This window comes from Coenobita brevimanus, chromosome 27 (assembly GCF_032717465.1).
Source record: "Coenobita brevimanus isolate Jiangsu-jjx chromosome 27, ASM3271746v2, whole genome shotgun sequence".
In the NCBI taxonomy this organism is placed as follows: Eukaryota; Metazoa; Arthropoda; class Malacostraca; order Decapoda; family Coenobitidae; genus Coenobita; species Coenobita brevimanus.
This window is the reverse complement of record NC_136980.1, coordinates 28,943,891-28,968,295: the sequence shown is the minus strand read 5'-3', so window position 1 is coordinate 28,968,295 and position 24,405 is coordinate 28,943,891. Positions and strand designations below refer to the sequence as shown.

Here is a 24,405-nt window from a genome sequence, read left to right as displayed (position 1 = left end):
TGACTTTTTGTGTTTGGGAATAATAAGTCAAAGGTAAAAATCACATGAAGATCAAATTAAACATTTTGTACCCGATACACATTAGACTAAGCTTTGTGGAAGGGGTCTGGTTAGAACTGTAAAAAAGTCTTTCCATTTTGAGACCTAACAGTGAAAGGTCAGGGTTAATGGAAAGGTCAAATTTCACGCTTGCTGCACAAAACCAAACCAGACAGTTTTGATTTGCTTTGAATCAGTCATAGTGGAATTATTAAGGGTTAGTCAAGAATGAAGAAATTTGATTTTGAGAATAATAAGTTGAAGTTCAAGCCACTGGGCAAAGTCAAATATCTGTTTCTAAGACCAGCTGGTGGACACTGGTGTTGCACTCTCTGATTACTCCTTATTATGAATCTGTGATGAAACAATTCATTTATATCCAGCAACTTTATCAACGAGTTGAGAATAATTTTAAAAACATTTACTACTTTCATGAACGTTCCCTCCCCCCCCAAAAAAAAAAAAAAAAAAAAATCGGTAGATACTTATCTAAATGTTGAGACTCATACACAAGCCCAAACACACAAATTAATTAATAGTATTTATTTAAGTTATGTTTCTTACCATCTGCACCATGCATATGGCAACCAAATTCCTCACCCCGAAATGCCTGCAGGGATTCAATTACCCTCTGACTGGCAGATGTTCTCTCAAATATATTTTCGTGTATAATACTGTTACATGCAGGGGAATTTCATGGTTATTTCCTGTTTGGTCAAAATAATTTTGGTATAATTTCAAAGCTTATGGTTGTGATACCTTGATGATTAACAAAAGAACAAATTAAATTTGTAAGAATTGATGCATTCATCAAAACCTTTCTCACAAAAAATATAATGTAGTGTACACTATTAAAGATTACCAGTTATTTTGGTTCAGTGAACGAGAGACATTTTAACTCAAATACAGGAAGAAACATCAAAAGGTAATATTATGCTTATGGCTCTAATGGTTTGGTTATCATATTGTTTTGAAAATGTCCTTAAAATGGGTTGAAAATCATCATTTTTTTAAATAATGGTAGAAATGCCCATTTTCATATTGTTTTGAAAATGTCCTTAAAATGGGTTGAAAAACATCTGTTTTTGAAATAATGGTGGAAATGGCCATCATCAAGTTCAGGTACTTTTCGAATAATGTTGGTGGTGATAAAGGAAATCAAAGTTTCTCACCTGCAGACCCATGAGCAGTCCTCGATATCGACATAACTTTCATCAGTAAACATGCAACAGGATATAGAGTGTAATATGCAATGCAAATAGCTGAGGATGCTGTGTTACGATCTTCCAGGCCTGAGAGAACACAACCTGAAGATGAAATACTGCCAATTTTTGACTGTTATTTGTGAAGAGGTGTCTATCATAAAACCAAAGAATGATAATTGCTGTGCCTTTTTGCTGTTCACGGTCAGTCACAGCAAAATATATGAACGTGTGCTTGTTTTCTAGATGATTGTTATTGAAGAAATATACCCACGTACAGTATATAAGAGTTGCTAATGTGTTCGTGTAAGTCTCTCACTTTAACAATTCATGTTACTGTGAAGTTTAAACATAGTTGGTATTTTCTTTTAGGCTGGGACGAGAGAATTTCACAATATACTCATGTAACTTTTCGTAGACAATGGGATTAGTTCGAGGTACAGTTGGAAAATGCACGGTGATAGTTCTGCTGTTGCACTACTTCAAATTACACACAGCTTCTCACTTTTTAACACAATGTAACTTCGCTCTTTCACCCCCTTTTGCTCTGACAGAGTATCTGGAATTGCTTTTAAGCAACTTTCTGCCACCTATTTATCCTTTTTGTATTGTCACGTCAGGCTTTTGGTTTACCGCTTATTCCAACCATTCCTTTATTTCTTCATTAATTTGTGTCAAACATTCCGCAGTTAATCCTTGGGACAAAAACTCTAGATACTTTATTTTCTAGTCTTTTTACAGGAATATATGGGGAAAAATATGAAACTATATAAACACATAAAGTTGGAGATCTATGTTCTTTAATGTTCAATAATTGCCATACCAGTTTGTACAAAAAATACCAGTATACTATGGCTGTGTAGTGATAATCTTGCATTGCGCTAGGAATGTTGGTAATCTTCTTTGCCCTCCCGATAAGGGGGCCACAAATAGGGCTTGTCTGTAACACAATCACTGTTATTTATTATTTTTAATTATTTATTTATTTATTTTAGAATGGGGTCTGAGCCTTGATTGTTAAGTGTTAGGAAAGTAAAATCCTGACAGTACATAGACTTCATCCCGGATCAGGATATAGATAGTGAGGGACCCCAAAGCTCACCCTCCACAGGAGGAGGAGCTTTAGGGGACCTGAGAAAAGATATTATTAGTCTCCCTCTACTTCATAGGTGGAGACTATTGTTTTCGCATGTATAATTAGTGTTAATATTATTATTATTATTATTATTATTAGTAGTAGTAGTAGTAGTAGTAGTAGTAGTAGTATTGTTATTATTATTATTATTATTATTATTATTATTATGGCCTCAAAGTCTAGCGACGATTCCATCAGAACCGGAGACTGTGCAAGGAATCTGAAGGGACCAGATTATGTGTCCTGGCATGGACCATTGTTGATAGAAAAAAAGATCTAAGTCGCCCCAGTGGGTTCAAGGTCTCTGTAAGAAACTGTAAATGGAGATTAGTGATTGTCCATATGACAATTACAGAGTTCTAGTTAGACTCCTCCTATTACATTGGTGGAGACTTTGCAAAGTTCTTTTTTCAAGGTAAAAAAAAATAATAACTAGAAGCTATCTCATGGTGCGATCTCACCTCCTGCGTAGCCGGAAAATTTTTCCTTGCCACATATTTTTGCACCTCCATTTCTGATTGGGGGCAAATTCAGGATATAAAACACACACAAACAAAGCCAACCAGACAACCTCACAACTGAAAACATTACCACTCAGCACGCTTCGCAACACGGGTGGTAAGCGAGTGGAGTGGTAATGTTTTCAGTTATGAGAATGGCTGGCTGGCTTTGTTTGGGTGTGGGTTAACAATATATCTCGCGAAAGGCTTGAGCTATCAACATGAAACTTCCAGGGTATCAAGATATGGCCAAAATCCTGGGCAAGTTCGAAAATGGTCACTCGGGGTCAAGGTCAAGGTCACTAAAGGTCAACTAGTTAACCTTTGGTAGCCATTTTGGTGACACTGACCTTGACCCCGAGAGTACATGTTCGAACTCGTCCAAGATTTTGTCTATATATATATACCCTGAAAGTTTCATGTTGACAGCTGAAGCCTTTCATATCTTGTTTACCCACACACAAACAAAGCCAGCCAGCAAACCTTACCACTGAAAACATCACCACTCCGCCCACTTTGCAACGTGGGTGGCAATTATTTGTTTTGTTAAATGCAAAGCATATACCAGTAACGGCTCTCATTTGATCAAGTGCTGAGCAGTGCACTTGGCGATGCAATTTGCACACGTGGAAGAGGCGGTGGGACAATTTCGAGGATTTTTCATGTCTTTGCAGAGGGGGTGGGGGTTTTACACATATACTCCAATGTCTATTACTTCATTGATGCAATGAACAGACGATTTTATTCAGCAGAAAGTGGTGTTACTTGTGGTGGTCGTGGTGGTAGCTGTGGTGGGTACGGTGGTAATTATGGTGATGATGGTGGTGGTGGTGGTGGTTAGACGTGATGGTGGTTGCTGTGTTGGTGTTGGTGCTGGTGGTAGCTGTGGTAATGTTGGTGATGGTGGTAGCTGTGGTAGTGTTGGTGATGGTGGGGATTAAGTTTTGAGAACAATCAGTCAAAGACCTATGTTACTGGACAAGGTAAAGTTTTGACGTATGTGTCTGTGTGTGAACAAGTAACTAAAACATTTATTATCTGATTTGGACCTAGCTTTGTGGAAGGGCTGAGATTATTTTCTACATCAAAGACTGACCTGTTATTTACTAGATCAAAAGCCAATTGGCAAGATCAGCTTATGGGGTCCAGGGTTAGGAAAGAATAAAAGAGTTTGATTAATCAGAATAATTAGTCAAAGATCAAACGTACAGAGAAAGGTTACATGTAAAAATCACAGGAAAAGGTCGTTTTCAGCAATTCTTATACGACTTAGTTCAAACTTGGTGGACGTGCTAAGGTTCAGGCAAGATCGAAAAATTTCGACATTAAGAGCAATAGGTCAAAGGTCAAGGTCATATGGCAAAGTCAAATGTTCGGCCTCTGGACTAATTAATGGATACCAGTGTTTCTTCTTGTCCAGTCTTTTCCCCTCCTTAACTTGTTATTTTTTTTTTTCTTCCTCCAACACTGCCTCAGACTTTCGTTCTTTTTTCTTACCACTGTTGCCTTTCCACACTGTTTTTTTCCCCACAATAAAACTTTCCACTTTCTCTGGTACTCATCATTTCCAGTCAAATCACTCTGCTACTTTTACTCTCATTCTCACTCTTTCTACCCTCTCTCATTCCCTCATTTTGTTTTTTGTTTATGCATTGTACTCGTTTTCTCCCTCTGTTATTAGTCTGTGTGTCCTGCTCCACCCCTTTTCCAACATGCGTCCTCCAACTCTTTTCTTTCCTCTCTCCCTCTCATTCCTTCCCCAGTTAATCCTCTCCTCACTGCTTTCTCACATTCTCTTCCTTCCTTTCGTTTATCTCTCCATCTTCTCTATTCACTCATCGATTTCTTTCTTTCCCCTCCTGCTTCTAATCCTCTCTGATTTTCTCTCCTCCCATTTCTTTCCTCTTTCATGACTCAGTTAATTCTCTTCTTAATTTTCTCTCCTCTTTCGTTCCTTCTTTACTATTCCATTACTGTGTTTTCCCTGCATCTCTCTCTGCGGCTTTCCTTCGTCCCTTCCTGAATGACTCCAACTCAGTTCCTCTCTCACCCACACCCAACCATCACCAGCAAAGGGTCACGAGCCAGTGATTCATTACGAGTTTAACTTGACTGTCCTCTTTGTCACGCTCACGCACATTTCGTTAACTCCGATCTCTCTCTCTCTCTCTCTCTCTTTTCCTTTCCCCTACCCCGAACTTTCTTCCTCTTCCCTCCCTCCCTCCTTTTCCCCCATCTACATACCCATCTTTATCCTTCTCCTCATTCCTCTCATCTTATCTTTACTGTTTTTCAGCAATGGAATTTTTTGTTGACACTAAACTCACTTTCTTTGCTTTTTTATGACAGTTTTGCAAGTGAGAGAAAACTTTATAACAGGAGTGGTGTCAATCTGGCATCCTTCCATACAAACCCTCTAATTCGAGGTCACAAATAAAATCACTTGTATTAGCCAGGATACAATTAAGCTAGCTGTATCCGCAGCCTTTTCTGTGGACATATTCCTCAGACACACCCCAGGCATACAGCAAATACACCTCCATACGAGTATACATGCCACATGCACCTCAGTTATGTACCAGGACACACACCATACGCACCGCCAATACCCCATACCCTTCGACACCCTCTCCTCCATAAGGCGTAGATCCCTTTGGGTGCAGCAAAAATAACTGTGGTGAAAGTATAACACTCCTCTAAGGATGTAACTTGCCAGATTTCATCCTTCCAAAATATATGGTAACTCAACCTGTGAGTGAGGGAATGAGACACTAGGAATACACACTAGATATCGCTTCCCTTATAAATGTGGAAAAAAGGCCTTCGCCGGCTGCAGAGGAAAAGTAAATATATAATTTTTCCAGCTGTCCGAAATCTATTCTAAGCTGCATCAATCGTGTGGCTTTCGTCAGAACAAAATAAAACGGAAGTTCTTCAGCTGAAGCGCATTAGAGGACTGGAAAGTACAAATCTTAACAGCCTTTTTTCATAGCTGATACTCGATCATCTTTTTCTTTTGGCATCATATTTACTTAAATTTTGTGACTGATGTCATTATGTGTACCCTACCCCCACAGCCACCGGGTACCTACAGTGTACCTCTCACGCAGCTGCACCACCCTGGCCCTCGTCTCCTACCGCACTGTCTTTCCTCCTCCTCCTTCCTCTTCTCCTTCTCCTCCTCCTTCCTCTTCTCCTTCTCTTCCCCATATTCTCCTCCTCCTTATATTCTCCTCCTATCATCATCATCATATTCTCCTCCTGTTCCTCCTCCTGGCCCTCTTCTACTTCTTCTTCATCATCTTCTTCCTTTTCCACCTCCTCTTTTTCCTCCTCCTCTTCCTTTTCTTCATCTTGTTCTTCTTCCTTTTCCACCTCCTCTTTTTCCACCTTCTCCTTTTCCTCTTCCTCCTCCTCTTCCTTTTCTTCATCTTCTTCTTCTTCCACTTCTTTTTTTTCCTCCTCTTCTTCTTTTTCCTTTTCCACCTCCTCCTTTTCGTCTTCCTTTTTTTCTTCTTCTTCTTCGTCTTCCTCTTCCTCTTCTTCTTCCTCTTCTTCCTCCTCTTCTTTTTCTTCTTCTTCTTTTTCTTCTTCTTCTTCTTTTTCCACTTCTTCTCCTTCCTCCTGCTCCTGCTCCTGCTCCTGCTCCTCCTCCTCCTCCTCCTCCTCCTCCTTCTTCTTCTTCTTCTCCTTCGTCTTCTTCTTCGCCTTCTTCGTCTTCGTCGTCTTTGTCTTCGTCGTCTTTGTCTTCGTCTTTTTCTTCTTCTTCTTCTTCCTCCTCCTCCTCCTCCTCCTCCTCCTCCTCCTCCTCCTCCTTCTCCTCCTCCTCCTCCTCCTCCTCCTCCTCCTCTTCTTTCTCTTCCTCCTCCCTCGCCAGCTCCTGCTCCTCCTCCTCCTCCTCTTTCTCCTCCTCCATGATGTTTACAAACCATATGATTCAAGAGCAGTAGATATAATTTATCTCGACTTTCAGAAAGCATTTGACACTGTCCCTCACAAGCGTCTCGTAAGCAAAGAAGAACCCCCTGGTATAAAAGGAAATATGCAGAAATGGTTACAAGACTGGCTTTCAGGCCGATAACAGAGAGTTGTGATAAATGGAAAGGAATCCAAATGGCGTAATGTGATTAATGGCGTTCCCCAGGGCTCAGTACTTGGACCGATACTTTTTATTATCTATATAAGCGACATAGATGAGAGTCTAAATTGTAAAGTATCCAAATCTGCAGACGATACTAAAATAACCAGTAAAGTAACTTCAAAGTTACAGTGGCGACAGTTACAAAATGACCTTAATACTCTAGCAAGCTGGGCAGAAAAATGGCAAATGAAATTCAACATAAAAAATTGTAAAGTTCTTCATATTGGAAGTAACAACGTTCATGCGAATTACAAATATTATTGAACAATATCCAGTTATTAAGTACAGACAGTGAAAAGGATTTTGTTGTGATAATATCAGATGACCTAAAACCGAGTAAGCAGTGCACAGAGTCAGTTAAAATTGCAAACAAGCTGGTAGGTTTTATTGGAAGAACTTTAGAGTTTAAATCGGAAAAAGTCATACCTGCCTTGTATAACTCGCGAGTGCGTCCCCATCTCGAATATTGTGGGCGATTCTGGTCTCCGTACTACAGAAAGAACATAGAAAAATTAGAGAAAATACAGCGAAGAATAAAAAAAATGATACGAGTGAGAATCAAACCATATGAGGAACGCCTTGAAGAACATAAATTATTTAGTCCAAAGAAATGCAGGTTAAGAGGTAATCTTATTGAGGTTTTTAAGATCTTGAAGGGATATAACAACTTATACATAAAAAAATATTTTGAAATAGATCAGTCGAGTCAAACCAGGAGTAATGGTTGCAAAATTATGGGAAAGCATTTCCAAAGCCATGAAGCAAAATACTTCTTCTTCAACAGTGTTGTAAATATCTGGAACAGATTACCCTCAGATACCATGGACAGGATCTCAGTGAAGACATTCAAAAACAAAATAAACAAGTAATTGCACGGGAATCCTTAGCTGACATTTTCTGTCTGCATAAATTACTTTTACCAGCTACGTGTAAGTTCATTCCCCTTTTGTCTACAAGACATCCCATAAACTTAACGTACCCATACATAGCGTCATCACGTCATTATATATTTTTCAATTTATTCAATTCAAATAAAGTAAAATAAGCACCGATTAGGATCTGTGCAGAAAGCCCCGAATTAACGGTCACTACTATTACTTCCGACTGTGATTGGCTGTGGATCGCTGAGGGTCCCTGTTTCCTAAGTGACAACCATTGAAATTTTTTAAATGTACCAGGGGCCACTGCTTCAAGAGGTAACTTGTGAACTTGTCCCGCATGGGAGAGTTCCTTGTCTTAGCGGAGTGGACGGAGCTGGGACCTAATTGACTGCTTCCTACCTTAACAGTGCCAGGCAAGGCTGCTGCACCACCCCTGAACATCTTCACTGTGCACTGTGCAATTTCCAAGTTATGTCTACAAAAGTCCTTTTAACTCAGCATACCCTTTCATAATGTCATACCGTAGTTATTCGTTTATTTGATTACTTTCTCTTTCAGATTATTCAAATTGGTAACTTATAGATAAAGTGTTACAGAATGTAACTTTTCCTTCCCAGTCTTCCCTATGAAATTTCCATGTCAGTTTTTCCATGCTGCATGGTGGTTTTTCTCACTTTTTTCCTGGAGGGTTTGGAGGCAGAGGGAGCCTTCTTGCTGTACTATCCTATGTAGAGTTAGATCTTGTAGTCATAGGCAACTCTGTAACAAGCAGCCTCGAAAGGACCATAAGATCTGTTGCTTTTTGCTTTCCTTTGTGTTCCTTTGTATTCCTCCATTCCTTCCTCCATCTCCTCCTCCTCTCCCTCTTCCTCCTCCTCCTCCTCCTCCTCCTCCTCCTCCTCCTATTAGTACTGCTACTACTACTACTACTATTTTTTCTTGTCCTTACTTTTACTAGCTACGTGTAAGTTCATTTCTCTCCTGTCTACAAGACACACCGTAAACTTAACATACCCGTACATAGCATCATGTCACGTCATTATATATTTATCATTTTATTAAATGCAAATAAAGTTTTGTATGCACAGAATAGGATCAGCACAGACAACTCGAAATTAACTGTCACCACTTTTACTTTCAACCTGTGATGGAATGTGGATCACTGAGGGTCCCTGTTAGTTAAATGAGCTCCATCGGGATTTTTCTATAATGTACAAAGGGTCACTGCTTCGGGAGATACTTGTGTACTTGTCCCGCATGGGAAAGTTCCTTGTCTCAGTGGAGTGAACGGAGCTGGTGCCTGATTGACTGCTGCCTACCTTAAAAGTGCCAGGCAAGCTGCTGCACCACTCCTGAACATCCACAGTGTCTACAGACGCCTCATTAACTGAAAGTGCCCGTACATAATGTCATGTCTTATTTATTTGTTTGTTTGTTTATCCATTGTATTTTATCACTTTCACTTTCAGGTTACTCAGACTAGTAACTTATAGATATAGTATTATAGGATGTAACCTTTCCTTTTCAATCTTTCCTATGAAATTTCCATGCTGCGTGGTTGTCCTTCTCACTTTTTCCTGCCAGTTCTAACTGGAGGATCTGGAGGCGGGGGAGCCTTCTTGCTTCACTGTCCTTTCCTTCAACATGTAGAATTAGATCTCGTAGTCTACTCTGTAACAAGCAACCTCGAGAGGACCATAAGGTCTGTTGGTGTTTGCTTTCCTTTGTATTCCTTTGTATTCATCCTCCTCTTCCTGTTCCTTCTCCTGTTCTAACCCTTTTCTTCTTCTTTTTCTTCTTCTTTTTAGACGGATAAATACCATCTACCTAGACTTCCAGAAAACGGTTGAAAATGTCCCCCATCAAAGACTACTAGAAAAACTAAAAGCCCAAGGACTTTCTAATAAATTTTGCTAATTAACGGTGACTTGTAGTGATAAATGTCGAATCATCAGATCGGCTAGAAGTAAATTTAGGAATTCCTCAAGGGTCTGTTGCACGAGCAGTACTTTTCACTATTTATACCAAAGATCTAGAAAGCAGTGATAAGGAACAGGGAAGTGTGCATGGAAATAAAAAAGTCATTGCATGACAGTATTGTGATACCAACTCTAACGTATGGAAGTGAAGCTTGGACCTTGTTGGAAGGACACAAGTCAATAGTGAAAGCAGTGTAAATGAATTATTCGAGAGAACCATGAGTTACATGGAGAGACAGGCTGACAAATGAGGAAGTGAAGGAGCGCTGTGGTGTGGATGTGGATGTGATAGAAAGGATTACACTGAGGTGGTTTGGCCAAGTGGAGAGGATGGAGCGAGTGACTAAAGAGGAGAGTGTATTTGAGTGAGGTGGAGGAGGCGAGAGGGAGGGGGGGGGGGATCGAGGATGAGATGGAGGGTTAGAGTGGAGAGGTATATGAGAAAGGGGGGTATGATATGGGAGCAAGGCAGTGAAGTAGCATTGGACAGGGCGACATGGAGGCGATTTGTTTGTGGCCACCCTTTACGGGATTGAGGCATCTGGCAATAGATAGATAGATAGACAGATAGATAGATAGAAATAACGGATTTGCTTCAAAGGTACTGATATTTGCAGATGACACAGAAATTGTGGCAAAGCAATTTCGAAACAAGACTATGAATCTGTACAAATCAACATGGATTAGTTAATAAAATGGACTGAAAATTGTTGATGAAATTTAATGCAAATTAACATAAGGTAATGCACTTTGAGGACATTAGTTATGAATAAAGTAAGTTCGATACTCCACTGACGGAAGTGGAGGACGAAAAGGATTTAGGAGTTATCAGCAACGACCTCAATAACTCAAAACAGCAAACATCAGACAGAAAAAAGGCAAACAAAATGTTCGGCTGCATCGCAAGGATCTTTGATCATAAAACTGTCGATATAATGGCTACGCTTTATACGTTATTAGTTAGACCACACCGAGACTACTGTATGCAGGAATGGTCCCCGAATCTTATTATGGACGAAGATAGCCTTGGGAGAATGCAATGCAGGGCCAGAAGATAATTCCATCACTGCCAAATTTACTCTACGGAGAGCAACTAAAGAAAACTGAACATGTTTTCTCTGAAAAAGCGACTACTCAGAGAAAATCTAAAACAACTATTTAAAATTCTTTTAAAAGCTGACTAAGTTAGACATGATATTTTGTTCGAAATACAGAATGATACGGTGACTAGATATAATGGAATGATACTCCGAAACAATAGATGTAACACTAACACAGAGACGAACTCTTTAATATTCGTGTAATGGAACAATGGAATAGCCTACCAGCAACAACAGTTAGTGCAAAAACTACTGATACGTTTAATATTCTGGTAGACAAATATTTTCAGACTACAGGCTGTAACTAACAGTGTTGTTTATTTCCAGACTGAAGTGATGCCGACGACTATGAAACGTTTGATCAGTACCGGGAACCTTCGGCGATTGTGTTTGCGTCTCTTTTACAGATTTGTAGAACAGACATTACGTGCTCCTCCTCTGGCTCTCCTATTAAGCTTTCATGCTTGTTCTTTCTAAGAAGCATGGTACTTTTTTTTCTATCTCTTTCCAGCCGGTTGAACCGGATGATGTGGTGGCTAGGAGAGAGCCTTTCTCTTTTCTATCCTCTGTTCCTACGCGCTGGTTAGATCTTAGTAGAATTAGCTCATTTTCGAATAGATAACCTTGTCATGGGTCAACAACCCTTTCCTTATCAGTATTTCCTCTTTACTCCTATGTCCTCCCCCTCCTCCTCCTCCTCCTCCTCCTCCTCCTCCTCCTTCTTCTTACTGTGTCCTCCTCCTCCTTCTCTTCTCTTCTTCTTCTTCTTCTTCTCCTTCATGTTCTTCTTCTTCTTCTTCTCCTCCTCCTCCTCCTCCTCCTCCACCTTCTCCTCCTCCTCCTCCACACTGTGCACTGTGCAGTCCCCTCGTGTCTACAGGACACCCCGTAAACTTAACATACCCGTACATAGCGTTGCGTCACGTCATTATACATTTTTCGATTTAATCAATGCAATTAAGGTAATATACAGTAAGCACAGATTAGAATCTGCACAGATAGACCTGAGTTAACGGTCACTACTATTAATATCGATTTGTGATGAGCTGTGGACCACTGAGGGTCCCTGTTAGCCAAGTGACCACCATCGGGATTTTTTTAATGTGCCAGGGGTCACTGCTTCAGGAGGAAACGTGTGTACTTGTATGGGAGAGTCCCTTGTCTCAATGGAGTGAACGGAGCTACTGCTGCATACCTTAAAAGCGCCAGGCAAGGCTGCCGCACCGCCCCTAAACATCCACACTGTGCACTGTGTAGTTTCCACTTTATGTCCACAGACGCCCCATTAACTCAACGTACTGGTTTATAATGTCATGCCGTAACTATTAGTTTATTTGATTACTTTCTCTTTTACGTTACTCAAACGGGTAGCTTATAGACAAAGTATTATAAAATGTGACTTTTTCTTTCCAGTATTTCCTGTGAAATTTCCATGTCAGTCTTTCCATGCTGCATGGTGGTTTTTCTCACTTTTTCCCGGAGGGTCTGGGGTTGGGGGGAGCCTTTTTGCTTTACTATCCTTATCTTTCAGCATATACTGTACAGTTAGATCTTGTAGTCATAGTTTTCTCTGTAACAAGCAGCCTCGAATGGACCATAAGGTCTGTTGCTGTTTGCTTTCCTGTGTAATACTATGTAATCCTCCTCCTCCTCCTCCTCCTCCACCACCACCACCACCTCTTGCTCCTTCTTTATTTCTTTTCCGTTTGCTAAGCATCATAATCTTCACTTGACTACTGACTGTTATGATGAAGGTCTTTTCCATATCGTATGGATTATTTGAATAGTAGTAGTTTACGTCTACTGTTTGAGCTCCTTATAGAATTCGTGTGAAAACTTCCATCGACGAAGATATGACTCAGAGGAAGTTTTAGGTTCTATGATAGAATAAAATAGGAGTATATACTATATATATATATATATATATATATATATATATATATATATATATATATATATATATATATATATATATATATTGCGAGGAAGGAGCAGCACGCAAACAGTTCCAAGAGAAAAAAAAAAGAATACAAAAGAGAGCCAAATTCATGATCCGTTCATTTCGAGATGCCTGGACACACTGCGTTTGAAAGACTGGAGATCATAGGAAATAGGAAATACAAACAGAGGGAGACAGTTCCAGAGTTGACCTGTTGCATAAATGAAGGACTGGGAGTAACGGTTAACTCTTGCATTAGAGAGTTAGACAGAAAAGGGATAAGAGTTTGTTGCTAGACAGTTGCTACGTACCCGTCGTAGAGCTGGAGGAATGCATGCATACTGTTCAGAGGAGCAGTAACCACTGAAGTAGCGATAGAAAAGAGATAAAGATGCAACAGTGCGGCGAAGAGGCAGAGGTTGAAGGGAGACAGTTAGAGGAGGAGAGTTAATGAGACGAAAAGCCTTTGACTCCACCCTATTGAGAAGAGCTGTATGTGGGAAGCCTCACCACACATGAGAGTTGTACTCTACACAGGGGCGTACCTAGAGATTTGGGGGCCCGGGGGGCTAGGTTCTTTGCGGGGCCCCCCTCCTGGAGGGGAGGCCCCGCAAAGAACCCAGCCCCCCTAATGCTCAAAACTTATCTAATATCTCGGTCGGGATTGTCGGGATGATAAATATATATATTTTTAAATATTAATAAAAAAGCTTATAATTTTTTAAGGCTTTTTTGGACCCCCCCTCCATTGGGGGCCCAGGGGGCAGTTTCAAACAGCTTCCCCCCCCCCCTCAGGTACGCCAATTACTCTACACAGGGGCGAATAGAACCCGTGTATAAAGTCAACAGCTGTGCAAGGGTATATAAAGGTACCGAGTCGGCTTAGCACACTTAGTCTCTTGGAAGCAGATTTTACCAGAGATACAATATGATTTTTCCAAGATATGTCCCGAGTGAATGAAACCCCAGGCATGTTCAAGGATGATGCAGGACTGAACTGGATATTATTAAACATTAGTGGGTACTCCCGTGGAAGATTTTGTTGGGTTGATAGGTGTAAAAACTGAGTCTTTGATGCATTAAAAACAACAAGATTATTTTTACCCTAGTCAGAGATAGGGGCCAAGTCAGACATTAAGTGTGCCATAACCTCATCCCTTGTTTGTTGAAGTAACTGCTGAGATGGATGTTGCAGGAACCGAATGGAAAGATGAAGGGTGGAATCATCAGCGTATGAGTGGATAGGGTTAGATGTACAGCTTACAAGGTCATTGATGAATAAAAGGAAGAGAGTTGGTGATAGGACAGAGCCCTGACGAGCACCAGTACTGATAGATCCAGGAGAAGAACGATGGCCGTCTACAAAAGCAGCTATAGAATGACCAGAAAGGAAGCTATAGATGAAGGCACGGATAGATGGATAGATAATATAAGAGGACAGTTTGGAAATTAAAGGTTTATGCCAGTATCGATCGAAAGCCTTTGAGATGTCAAGTGCAATGGCAAAGTTTTCCCCAAAGTCCTGACAGGAGGATGACCAGAAGTCTGAAACGTAGTTGAGAAAATCTCCCGTGGAGCGTCCCTGACAGAACCCATACTGGCGATCAGACGGAAGGTTGTGATAGGAAAGATACTTTAAAATTTTTCTGTTAAGAATAAACTCGAAAACTTTTGAGACACAGGATGTTAAAGCAATTGGACCATAGTTAGAGGGTTGGAATGGTCACCCTTCTTTGGAACTGGGTGGATATTGGCGTCTTTCCAAGAATTAGGGAATGAAGAAATACATATGTATGGTCTGAATAATTTGGCTAGTGCAGGAGTAAGTTCCGGGGAGCTTTTTTTTTTTTTTTTCAAAACATCTGGGCCTGGAGCTTTTTGTTGGATGGTAAGTTGTCTAGGATGGATTTTATGTATGTATGCTGTATTTTAAGTGAAGAAGTTTTGGGAGTCAAGCTCTAGTACTGGGACGTTCTGGCTGACTTCCTCTAACGTAGAAAATCAGGCAAATGTACTGGTAATGATATTCACTCTACCACGCAGATCATATGAAATGTTATTGTCTGAAGATTTTAGTTCGGGAACGGGTGATAACTTGTGAAAGTTATTATTGACAGACCAGAGAGTTGACCAGTTGTCATTAGGACTGTTTAGTAGTTCGGATGCTTGTTTAGTAGTTTGGATGCTTGGGTGTGAAGAAAGATTGACTTAGCGATATTTATTGCTGCCTTTGCATGCTTTCTATCAATTTTAAAATGACTAAGAGATTCATATGTTTTTATTTTAAGTAAGAGTTATATGCTAATGACTTTAAGGCCGTTGCTCTGGCACAGTTGCTATCAAACCATTTTGGGGAGTCCAATCTTTTAGTGAACTGTTGCCGTTGTATGAACAATTCCATACCAGCTTGTTTAAGTTATTAATGTGGGACTGGTTGGAACTGATTTCACTATAGAAGAAAGACTCCCATGGAATGTCACCAAGATAGTTTCTGAATCTATCCCAGTCTGCCCTATCAAAGTGTCATTGGGTCACCCTGACAGGTTCAGAACAGGGAAGTTTGGGGGAACTAACTAATGATGCTTTGATGGGAGTGTGGTCGGAGGATCCAAGAGGTGACAGTACTTCTATCCTGTAGTAGATCTGGATTATTTGTCAGGAATAGATCCAAGAAATAGGCATTATGGTCAGAATTATCTGGTATTCTGGTAATTTGCTTTGCCAACTGCGTGAGATTAAACGATTTTGCAAACAGCTAGCATTCTAGACCAGTATCCTCAGTCTTGGCTGAGTGCGATAATCATTCTACATTATGTACATTAAAGTAACCCAAAACGGTCATTTCAGTGCTTAGGGCGAGGTTAAGGTTAGTCAACTGTGTGGATATGGAGTCAAATACACTGGGTTCTGATGAAGCACTGGGGGAGCGGTAGACTACACAGATATATTTGGTAATATTTAGATCATTTTGTTTATACAGTGAGTAATCAGAATTAGTTGAAATGAAGTTCAAAACAGTGTCAACTGATAATACAGATTATAACAACAGGTGCCACCCTTGTTATGGAAGTTTGTGAGGAGCTGGTCACCAGGAAAAGAAATTGGAAATATTTCAGTAGTGAGTGAGATTTGGGATTCTGTGAGGAACAAGGCTAGAGGGGATAGTGAATCAAGAGAAAAGTGAACTGAATTCAAATTGGTACTAAGACCACGGATATTGGTGAAGTATTGGGCCGAACCTTCACTTCTTCGCAAACATAAACTGTGTTTGTAATAGACACTGTTGGCACAGTCGCTTGATGGCAACCGGGAGGACCCTGTGCTGCCAGCCCAACCCTACCAGTGGTGGCAATCTGAGATACCACCAGATTTGCAGATATTAATGCATCGGCCATTGCTAAGGGGGAATGGAAATAGGTATGGTATATAATGTGCATGAAGTGTGGTGTAGAACAACACACAAAAATTAATCGCCACACACATGTTGACAAGTTTGACAGGGGGCCTAGTTTCTACTCTCTACTCTGCTTCATCAAGAACAGTTTCATTGACTTTGGATTTCTTTACCTGAGTTCCGAGATGACTTGTAGGAGGAACTGTTTGCTCTTCTTGCCGAGTGAGGGTGGGGTTGAAGGCTTAGATGAGTTTGATCCCTCTCTGTGTGACGTCATTGACCAATGAGATCTACTGCAAGACTTCCATTCCCTGTTTGTAGCCTGGATGACATCCCCACACTGTTGGGTCTAACTGGAGGAAATTGCTCGGGATATGTGCCATTTCGATGAAGGAGAGGATCTTTTTGATGAAGAAGTCAGCCAGCCGTGTCCCTTGGATTATAACTGTGTTCAGTCCCACTCTTCTTTTAGGAGGATCTTCCCCTCCTTAATTCAACTCAATGGCCACCACCATCTCCCACTCCTCCTCTGTTGACACCCAAGGACTGAAGAAAGCAAGTGCTACCAGTTGGTTGCTCAGGTAAGATGTGGCACATCATAGCACCTGACACAGCACCAGTTACTCCATTATTGATGTCTGATGTCCTTCAGCAGTTGGAGGTCATTCACCGGGGGATTTACCACCTCAGGAACTCTGAACTAATACTTCACTTACACCATCGAGGTGAACATGGTAATGTCTCTCAGTGCCTGCTCCTCATGAGATGTCGTTGGAACTGACCCTGTGTATAAAATCTTGGCTATCCAGCAAACCATTTGCATCGTACCTGGAGCCTTGAAGTTCATGCCATTTGGAGGCTCACTGCCAAAGAAGGTGAAGTCTAGTTCCAGGAACTCCTTGTACAGTAGTCATCCCTCATGTGTGATTCCTCCAGAGCTGACTGGACAAATTCCAGCACCTCGGCAACAAATTTCGTGAATCAGTCAAGAATTTTTGCACGAATGGGTCAGTGCCTCCGATTTGGAATGCATCATGATCAACAAAGGCCCAATTTTCCTTGAATCACCTTAAGAGCCCAACATCAGGGCCGCTGGAGGCACCAAACTTCTTTTTGGAGATGTCTCCAATTAGAAAATTTGACACATAATGGTGACAGGCAAAGTGTAATAGGTCCCTGTCCAAAGCAACCTCTATCCTGATGCATGCTCTACCATGCTGTCCAGTGTTGCTTGCAGATGTGTCAAAGCTCATTTCCACGACCATTCCATCAAGGGACCAGTCCTTCAGTGTCTTGACTGCATTTGCTTGTTCCTTGCCTGTACTGGTTGAGATCTGTGGAACTCCCAGCAGCTGAGAGGTTTCTACCAGGTGGGGAATATATTTCCCTGACACAAGGATTGCCAGCCTGTTCATCTTCTCAGTTTCAGTCATTGCAGGCAAAAAGTTGAAATCTCATTGAATGACCAGTTGCCTGAACCTCGATGTTGTAGCCCCTTGCTCTATAATCAGAGCAGCTATTCTGCTCCGATACTTCCTCCTACATGACCTGAAGGTGTTGGAGGACAAAACCAAATGGGTCACATCGTTGTCGAGACTAGCCGCATTTGCTGCAATGATGTACGATGTGCTCCTGTTACTGGTGTTGGTGCGATCAAAGGTGTCTGCCATATCAGAGTTGATGATGTTCCTCCTTCTACTTCTGCTGGTCACTGGCGCCATAACCTGAAGGTCAAGATCTGGACGTCCTCCCAATAACCTTGTCTTTGTTGGTGAGGCATCTCCTTCGTCAGTTGACGTTGTGGAAGATGAATCTTCCAGCTCAGTGACGGTTGCTCTCTCCCCCATTTGACACTGTTCCTCTAGCCTTTGAGCTTCCTGTTAAGAACTCTCCATCACCCGTTCCTTTCGCCAAGATACGAGGTCCACCAACTCTATCATGGCATTCCTGTCCCTTTCCTGATCTTTTAGGAAGAGGCGATCTTCTTTTATCTTGATCAGAGACTCGGCCTTGTTGAACAGCTTGTCCAGTTTTACCTCTGAGTGCTCCTTCATTTTGTAATTTAGTTTTTGAACTTCGTCCCTTGCATTTCTTTAGGTTTTCCCACCTTTTCAGAATCCTTTCGAGGGAGTCGATGACACTGTTCTTCTGCTGTGGGGATTCTGGACTTTCTCCAGAACTCCATCGTTTCTTGCACAGCAGTTCCAGAACTTTTGTGGACTGTCTTCTTCTCCACTTTGTGTACGTGGAAATACATAGTGAGCACTTCTGAAATGTAGGAAGGCAAGCCCTACTGATGGTCCTGCTCGGTGCTCTGACCAAGTAAATGTTTGCCTTGGACAGGGTAACTTTCTTCTTCACGACCTGATCTATCTTCACTCACTTCTTCCTCGCCCTCCATGTCTTTCATAGCACCACCACAAGGATTGCTTCCTCCTTCAGCCATGATTTCCTGAGGAAACAAAAGAAATTGGATTAGGTAAAGACTGTACAGGCACTCAAAAGTGAACTGGCTTGGGGTATTTGCTTTGTATAACACATATTCACCATCCCACAACTGCACCACACTGCATCACAGAGTGGAAGTTAATCAGATGTACTTTCTGCGCATTGTGGGACCAAAAATAACGAGTATGATCAGTCTGAGTTTCAATAGAACGTCGTCACACAGGAGTACAGGAAGAAGACCTTCGCACTGGACAAAGATGATCGAGCTCTTGCGTGACCCCTAAGCAGTGTCCAAACACACTGAAACTTCGGCACGAACTTTAATTTGATACATAGAATTAAAAACTTAGTCTACAGTGTGATTTCTTACATTTTGAAAATTCACCTCATATAGCTCTGAGCACCCTAATGCTTGTGTATGACTATATTACTTCTATTCAAACTGGTAGTAACCAAGGATTCGGTAGGTGGTTCATCATAAACACTAGAAAACTTTACTATTATTCGAAAGTAATTGCTAAAATGAAGAAATGGAAAATGTCCAAAAACAAAAGAGAGAGAGAAAAAAAAGAGAGCAATTGAGATGGGAGGATATTCAGAGTTCTATGACCGTCCTACATTCTACACTGTATTCACAAAACGTTTTTAGTAGATGGAATGTAGTAATGAGTACAGACCTCTGCATCTTCTCCCACCCCAAATGCTATCTTGTTTCTCTTGGTTTTTAAGCTTTAGTTTCAGCATTTTATTTTCCAATCTTTCGTCTTAGCAATTATTCTAGAATGAAAGTTTTCTTTACTAGTTTATGATTTTCTTTAATGGAAGGTACCGCAGATACAAAATACACATTAGGTGCACAATGGGGCAATATGAATACGTAGAGTTTTACATATTCTGAGAAGAGATCTGAAAGCTAGAGATATATTTTCAGGCTGTAAGTAGCGTACTAATGCTGCTCTGTGTATGAAAAGAAACAATCCTGTTTGTTAAGAAGCGTTTTGGTGCGTTACACGCTCATTTATGCCTTTAAGCTTTGAGTTATGACTGATGAAGCAAAGAAAGAAAGAAGAAAAAAACAAAATCGATATTTTTGCGACCCGATTTCGTGGTTCCTGCGAAGGTTCGCGGGGCTTTACGAATCGCTTTGCTCTTAAACGGTGTATATCTTTTAGCATATATGCTTAAAATTGTGATTTGCAAGTGGTTTGGTGTGCATGCCCTTTTGCCTTATGTACGGAACCCTCTTTTGAACATGCACCAGCGCTATATTGCAATCGCTGCTGCGGTATCTGATGTTCTCATACTTTAGTCTTTCAGAGATCTCTGTAACTTCTTTTCTAGAAAGCTTCTCATTTTCACATCTCACTCCCCTTCTTTGTCATATTCTTGTCGGATCAGAATGCTCCCCTGTGCCTTACCCTTGCGATTATATTTTTTCATGTGACAGAGCAGTACTCTTGTGTATGATACTTCTCTTCGTATGAGATAGACATACATGGCATACAACGCATTATTAAAGTCGTTTTTATCACTTATATATTGTCAGGTTTGTGTCAGTGAACCCTGGTGGCGGATCTCAGTGGGTGCTGCGAGTCCACCACGCCCGGGCCAGTGATGCCGGTGCCTACCTCTGCCAAGTGTCCCTGTCTCCACCCATATCCACACCTGTACATCTACTAGTCACAGGTAAAGGGACGGGGATCTCTCTCTCTCTCTCTCTCTCTCTCTCTCTCTCTCTCTCTCTCTCTCTCTCTCTCTCTCTCTCCACACACACACACACACACACACACACACACACACACACACACACACACACACACACACACACACACACACACACACACACATCGTTCCACTACTTCCCAGTATTTTTCTCATCGTCTACCAGTCATCTTTCCTTTCCACCACTTTCGGTCACATCAGCTGCCTTCTTCCTGTCTCACCGGTTTGTCTGCACCGGTTCACTTCACAACTTCTGTCCACCTTTCAGTAAGCTGTTCCCTCCATCACTGTTCTGAACTATTTCATTGCACTGTTCCTCCCGAGCACTTCTCTTCTGAATTACCCTCCATCATTCAGTGCAAATTTGCACTCCACCTCCCTCTCTTCCCTTGCTCAACTATTCGTTTCCATGATTCCTTTCTCTCGCCATTTCTCTCCAGCATTCCTTTTCAGCACTCCTTTCCGCCCCTCCCTCACTAATTCCCCTCACCATTTCTCTAGTCCAGATTTCCACCCTTTCCCTCCATCATATCTCACTGCCAGTTCCCTCCACCATAGCTTTTTTCAGTGCTTTTTATTTCTCCAGCACTACTTTCTTCTCTCAGCTTCGCTCCATCATTTCTCATTGCCCGTTCCCTCCACTATATTTTCCAACCTTTTTATCTCTTCATCAGTACTGTCTTCCCTTGACCCCTGCTCTACACCATTGTTCTTCACCTCTTCCCTCCTTTGCTTCTCTCTACTGTCACACCCCATCGCTTCCATCCACAGCTTCTCAACACCGCTTTCTTCCACCGTACCCCTCCATTACTTCTTTGCAATGCTTCTTTATCTGTCTCCCATCACTGCAGTTGAATTAATGAATGCCGTTAGACAGCTGTGGGATTCCTCTCTATGCAGTGATGACATACCTATTTGTGTACTGAAACAGGTGGTACTAGTTTTATCCTCTACTATTTTGCACCTCAGTAATATGCCATTTTCCTCTGCTATTTTTGCCGGCCGTCTAAAAATTGCTGAAGTAACACCCATCTTTAAGGCAGGAGATAAAAAACAGTTCAGTAATCATCGACTGGTATCAGTGTTACCTGCTATGAGTAAAATATTAGAAAAAATAATGTATAACAAGGTATTAGATTTCTGTGCATCTAATAACATATTATCTGAGGCATGGTTTGGATCCAGAAGAGGTTGTCAACGAAGTCTGCTCCTGCTACCTTTAAAATTAATTTACTAAACTCATTTGACAAAAAATATCTTACAGTATGCATATTTTTGGATCTTTCGGATGCATTCGATACAGTTAATCACCAAATTATTAAAGAAGCTTGAGCATCATGGTATTAGAAATATTACAAACAAATGGTTTGACTCATGCTTAAGGAACCGACTAAGATATCCCTCAAGGATCCGTTACAGACTCATTACTTTATTTCATTCATTAATGATACAGTGAATTCCAGTACAGTATTGAAATTTATGTTGTTTCCCGATGACAGGACCATTGATGTCAGTCACGATGTCCTGCACACCCTGGCTGAATCAGTAAATGACGAATTAAATAGCGTTAATAATTGGATAACCCCAAACAAACTTACACTTAATTCTGTGATAACTAAATATAGAGCCTTTCCCAGAAGCAAGAAAATTTCTCACATCATTCAACCCATAAAAATTGGAGAGACAATAGTGAAAATTTTTGATAACAAAGTTTCTTGGGGTTGTGGCAGATAAACAGCTATCATGAAATAATCGTATTCATCGCCTGTAGAACAATATAAAGAAACAATGCGGCATTCACACGTAGTTTCTTTAGTTCCAGTGACCTAAAAGAGATTATTACTCTCGCATATATCCATGTTTTTCTTAACGACACACAATGTGGGGAGCAGCAGGGAAGAGTTAACTAGATAATACTGCAGTTGCAAAGAAAAAGTTGTTCAAAGTCTCACGCATAGCTCAAAATATGCCCACACTAACGATCTGTATCGAAATCTGATACTGCTAAAACTAGATTACGTTAATATCTACTGTACACTATATATGTTTGTAAATCTCTGCATGATCACAGTAACACGGGACTGTTCAGTCAGCATAAGAATGTATGGTATAGTTTACGCAATATTACCTACTTAGAAATTCCACTAATGAGCTCATAACAGTCACAAACATGTATAAAAAACCTAGAACACCCTGCCTCTCGACATACAAAATAAACCCACAGTAGCTAGTTTTAAGAAGACTCTCACGTCCTGGTTATTATGTCAGTATTAACCTTTTTTAATATCTAGATTTCTAATAATTCAGATAAAGCAGGTAATGTTTATAATATGTAACAGTTCAAATGAGCATATGCGCATCCAAATATAGCTATGGGTTTAGAGCTTTACGTATGAACATGAAAAGGAATACCGTGTATGCAACAAAACATTTCCTAGACAGAAATTGTACCGTAAACACTACAACACTTGGACATTCGTGGAGGTAGGGTACTAATGTATTATCAGATTGACATTACCAGATTTAGGAATCATTTCACAAGTAATGTTTTGAGTGTCAAACATACAAAAACGCTCAGCCATATTTGCTATATAAAATGTACTTTAATACTGCCTTAAAGATTTATTGGCTGTATGAATATTTCACTTTCACCCCCCCCCCCTCTCTCTCTCTCAGCTACATTTCTCAAACACCTTCCTTCCCTTTCACACCTAAGCTGCTCCACTATTTGTCACCATCAGTTGTCTTCCCATTTTCTTTCATTCCGCCACTTGCTTCCAACCTCTCTCTCTCTCTCTCTCTCTCTCTCTCTCTCTCTCTCTTCCATGTTTTCTTTTACTTGTAATCTATCTCTTCTCTTTTATTTGCTCTCTCTAAGACGTTATTTCTTTTCGGTCCTCTCTAATTTGTGCTGCCTTACTCGCTTTCTCTCATTTGCTCTGTATTTTTTTCTTTAAATATGTCCTTTCTCACTTGTTCTCCTTAACTATGCATTGTTCTGTCTCGCTTCTTCTGTCTGTCTGTCTTTCGGTCTGTGTGTGTGTGTGTGTGTGTGTGTGTGTGTGTGTGTGTGTGTGTGTGTGTGTGTGTCTGTCTGTCTGTCTGTCTGTCTGTCTCTCTCTCTCTCTCTCTCTCTCTCCAAAGTATATTTCTGTTCTTACTTTACATCCCACACCAATACTCTTTCTGTTTTCTCCCTCTCCTCTGTCGAACCTACCAATACTAACCCTTCATTCCCTCTCCTCTCTCCATTACTGCCCTTTTCCCTCCTCAGAGTTTTAACCAGGCACCTCTTCCTTGCAACAAACACTGATACTCGCACATTTTTTTTTCCTCGTTGCTGTTGTTAATCACTTAATTCCTCATTTTCTCCTTATCTCATCTTTCTCAAGCTCTTCTCTCTTCTATCCACGAATTGCGTTCAAATCTCACCATTTCTCTCCCTTACTTGTCTACACCACTTCTTTACAATGATTCTCAATTATTAGTTTCCACTCCTTTTTTTTTTTCACGCCAATTCTTCCCTCGTCCAATCCTCTTGACCCTTTCAGTCTCAATGACATATTTTTATCTTTTTCCTACATATGAATTTACTTAACTTGGGAAATATTGTCTCTATCATACTCAGGAGGATAATGAAGGCTGCCTCCAATTTCTCTACTTCGAGAATTCTTGGCTTAAATAATATAATTTGGAGGGAGCAAAAATAATAAGTACGTCACCAGGTTTAAGGGGTTAACGTCATCTGGTAATGACTCAATTGTCTACTTGCGAGTTCATACACGGGGACCCGCTGAAGAATACAACGGCTCACGCTCTTTTGACGCAGGATTCGTCCAAGTGAAATCCAACCGCTCGCACTCGTTTGACTCAGGATTCGTCCTAGGTGAAATCAGTCGCTCACACTCATTCGACGTAGGTTGAG

General features: G+C 40.9%; 1 protein-coding gene across 1 annotated transcript in view; it reads left to right on the top strand.

The window, feature by feature from the left end:
• Positions 1 to 24,405, top strand: part of LOC145394524 (uncharacterized) — a 236,295-nt gene that overhangs the window by 67,585 nt on the left and 144,305 nt on the right. Inside the window, exon 4 of the mRNA XM_080268364.1 lies at positions 20,305 to 20,444. Coding sequence (XP_080124490.1) covers positions 20,305 to 20,444 — 140 coding nt within the window. The remainder of the gene's footprint in view (positions 1 to 20,304; positions 20,445 to 24,405) is intronic.